General features: G+C 39.0%; 1 protein-coding gene across 1 annotated transcript; it reads left to right on the forward strand.

Moving 5' to 3' along the window:
- The first annotated feature begins 208 nt into the window (after positions 1-208).
- On the forward strand, positions 209-2418 carry LOC103309804. The gene is made up of 2 exons (XM_008186198.1): positions 209-595; positions 1039-2418. The coding sequence occupies exons 1-2, from the start codon at positions 209-211 to the stop codon at positions 2416-2418; spliced, it is 1767 nt and encodes a 588-aa protein (XP_008184420.1).
- The last annotated feature ends 949 nt before the right edge of the window (positions 2419-3367 follow it).

Below are 3367 nucleotides of genomic sequence, written 5' to 3' on the forward strand. Positions count from 1 at the left end.
ATTGATCATAGGAGAAATAGTTAGTAGAATATGTCCGTAATGCCTACGACTGTAATGTACGACTGTTATCGGCATCATGGCTACGTGTGTATAAACAATACATTACATTACTGTTTAGTTTTTTTTTCTCATTTTAAAATGCCCAAAAGAACAAGATCTCAACTTTCTAGAAATAGTTCACAGGCTAGGTCAATAAAAAAACGTCGTCATGGAGAATCTCAATCAGAAACTGAAAATCGTCTTGCAAGTCAGAGAGAATACGCGTCGCAATCGCGTGGTAAGAGAGTCAAGTATCGAGCGTTCACAGCGGCTTGAAGAACAAAATATTAGAAATGTACAAGCTCGCGCTAGGGAATCGAGCTCTGAACGTTCCGAGCGCCTTCAAAATCAGAGCGAAAGACAACAGACGTCAACGGCTAGAGTTCGCAATCGAGTTTTAGCTCATAGTAACAGATCGGCTTTCACATACGATCCACAGAATGATTATGCTCAACAGTCTTCTGTCCAAATCAGAGCCATGAATAAGATCTGCTCTAAATGTTCTGCCAAAAAATGGGCCGATGAACCTAATGGTTTGTGCTGTGCTTCTGGAAAAGTCAGTCTCCCCAATATTCAGGAGCCACCAGAGCCAATAAAAAGTCTTTTGACAAATAATCATTTATATAGTAGACATTTTCTAACCAACATACGTAGATACAATAGCCTATTTCAAATGACTTCGTTTGGCGCGAAAGAAATTAGAGAACAAAATTTTATGCCCACTTTTAAAATAGAGGGCCAAGTTTATCACCTTATAGGTAGTCTTTTACCACCATCAGGCCAAAATCCGCAATTCTTGCAGATTTATTTTATTTCAGACGCAGATCAGCTATCGTTGCGGTCAAACATAGCTCCAACACTAAACATTGATTTAATTAAAGAACTACAGATCGCACTAAACAGCCACAATATATATATATACGAAGTTTTAAACAAAACTTAGAACAAAACTCTTCGGATAATTTAAAGTTAATTATTCACTCCGACCGCCTAATACAGACAGCACACCTGGGCAGATATAATGCTCCAGCTGTAAACGAGGTAGCCGTTCTTTTGGTAGATGAAGAAAAAGGTCCCAGAGATATCGTGCTGCATGGTAGTGACGGCCAACTTAAAAGGGTCTCTGAATTACACAGATCTTACGATCCTCTCCAATATCCATTGATGTTTGTAATGGAAGAAGACGGCTATTATTTGACCATTCCTCAAGAAGGTACTACCCGTAATAAAACTGTGACCTGTATGCAATTTTATGCATTTAGATTGACGGTTAGAGATGGTTTTAATCCACTACATTACTACAGGAACTTATTTAGCCAATATACTGTCGATATGATGGCAAAAATTATTTCGGAACGATTAAATTACATATGCCGTAATCAACAGAGACTGAGGGCTGAAGAATATATTCACCTCAGAGACACTTTAAACCAAGACGCAAATGTTGACCCATCAAACATCGGTCAGCGCGTTATCTTGCCGTCTTCATTCACAGGTTCTCCGCATTATCTACACGAAAAAACGCAAGATGCGATGACTTATGTCCGCAACTACGGGACACCAGACTTATTTGTTACTTTTACGTGTAACCCCGAATGGCCTGAAATTAAAGCGGAACTATTAACTGGACAACGGTCTTTCGATCGTCATGACATAATTTCAAGGGTATTTCATTTAAAGATGAAAAAATTCATAAAATTATTCACAAAAGATGAAATATTCGGCAAAGTGAAATGTTACATGGCAAGTGTGGAGTGGCAGAAGCGGGGTTTACCTCACTGTCATTTGCTGTTTTGGCTAGAAAGAAAAATACAGCCTGACGAAATTGATAGTTTCATAGTTGCAGAGCTGCCCAACCAACAAAACGACCCGAAATTGTACGATATCGTGACTAAAAATATGGTGCACGGTCCATGCGGAGAGCATAACTTAACAGCACCATGTATGAAAAACGGTATCTGCACAAAAAAGTACCCTCGACGAAACGTCGAGGATACCCATACCGGAGAGGATGGATATCCAGTTTATCATCGTCGTGACGCCGAAAATGGAGGCCAGAGCGCTACGTTAAATATCAGAGGGAGTACTTTCAATATTGATAATAGGTGGATTGTCCCTTATTCTCCATTATTGTGTAGGACGTTTAACGCGCACATAAATGTCGAGTACTGCCACTCAGTTCAAGCCATCAAATACATTTGTAAATATATAAATAAAGGATCTGACCAAGCTACTTTTAGCGTCAAAAACCCAAACGATGAGGTGGAAAACTATGTAAATGGCCGGTACATAAGTACATCCGAAGCTGTTTGGCAAATTTTGGAATTTTCTATTCACGAGCGACATCCTACAGTTTTGCAGTTAGCCGTCCACTTATAAAACGGCCAAAGGGTGTATTTTACAACAGAAACGGCTGAACAAGTGGCCCAAAACCCACGTAAAACTACTTTGCTGGCTTTCTTTGAGTTATGAAATGAAGATGAATTTGCAAAGACATTTCTATACTACGAAGTCCCGCAATACTACACATGGGCCAATAATAAATTCTCAAGAAGGAAGCGTGGTGAGGACGTTGTTGGCCATCCAGGCATAAAAAAAGATGCCGCTTTATGTAGAGTCTATGGTGTACATCCTTCTCAGTCAGAGTGTTTTTATCTTAGGATGTTGCTACATCACGTACGTGGTCCAACCTCATTCGAGTACTTAAAAACCGTTAACGGAGTTTTCAAAGAGACCTATCAAGCAGCTTGCCATGCCAGAGGTTTGTTAGAAAACGATGACCATTGGGAAAATACTTTGAGAGAAGCATCGCTTTCGCAATGTCCAATACAACTGAGAGAGCTGTTTGTTGTCATACTTTTATTTTGTCAGCCATCGGAACCATTAAAATTATGGGACAATTTCAAAGACGATCTTTGTGAAGATATCAGACACAGAATCAGACAACAAAATCAAGACTTGGCCTTACCATATAGTGAGGACATTTATAACGAAGGTTTGATACAAATCGAAAATAAACTATTGCAATTAAATGATAAAAGCCTAAGTCATTTTGGATTACCTTCCTCAGTTCGTACAGAAAACAATGCAACATATACAATGGCACATCACTATAATACAAATGATTTGACCTCTTTTGTCAATGAAAACCTGACAAAATTAGTACAAGATCAAAAACATGCTTTTGAGACTATAGTCGATAGCGTGAATAATAACAAAGGAAAAATTTTCTTTTTGGATGCCCCAGGTGGCACTGGGAAGACGTTCCTTGCAAATTTGATACTTGCGAAGATAAGACAATCAGGGAAGATAGCAATAGCAGTTGCTT

The sequence above is a fragment of the Acyrthosiphon pisum genome, chromosome A1, assembly GCF_005508785.2.
Source record: "Acyrthosiphon pisum isolate AL4f chromosome A1, pea_aphid_22Mar2018_4r6ur, whole genome shotgun sequence".
Lineage (NCBI taxonomy): Eukaryota > Metazoa > Arthropoda > Insecta > Hemiptera > Aphididae > Acyrthosiphon > Acyrthosiphon pisum.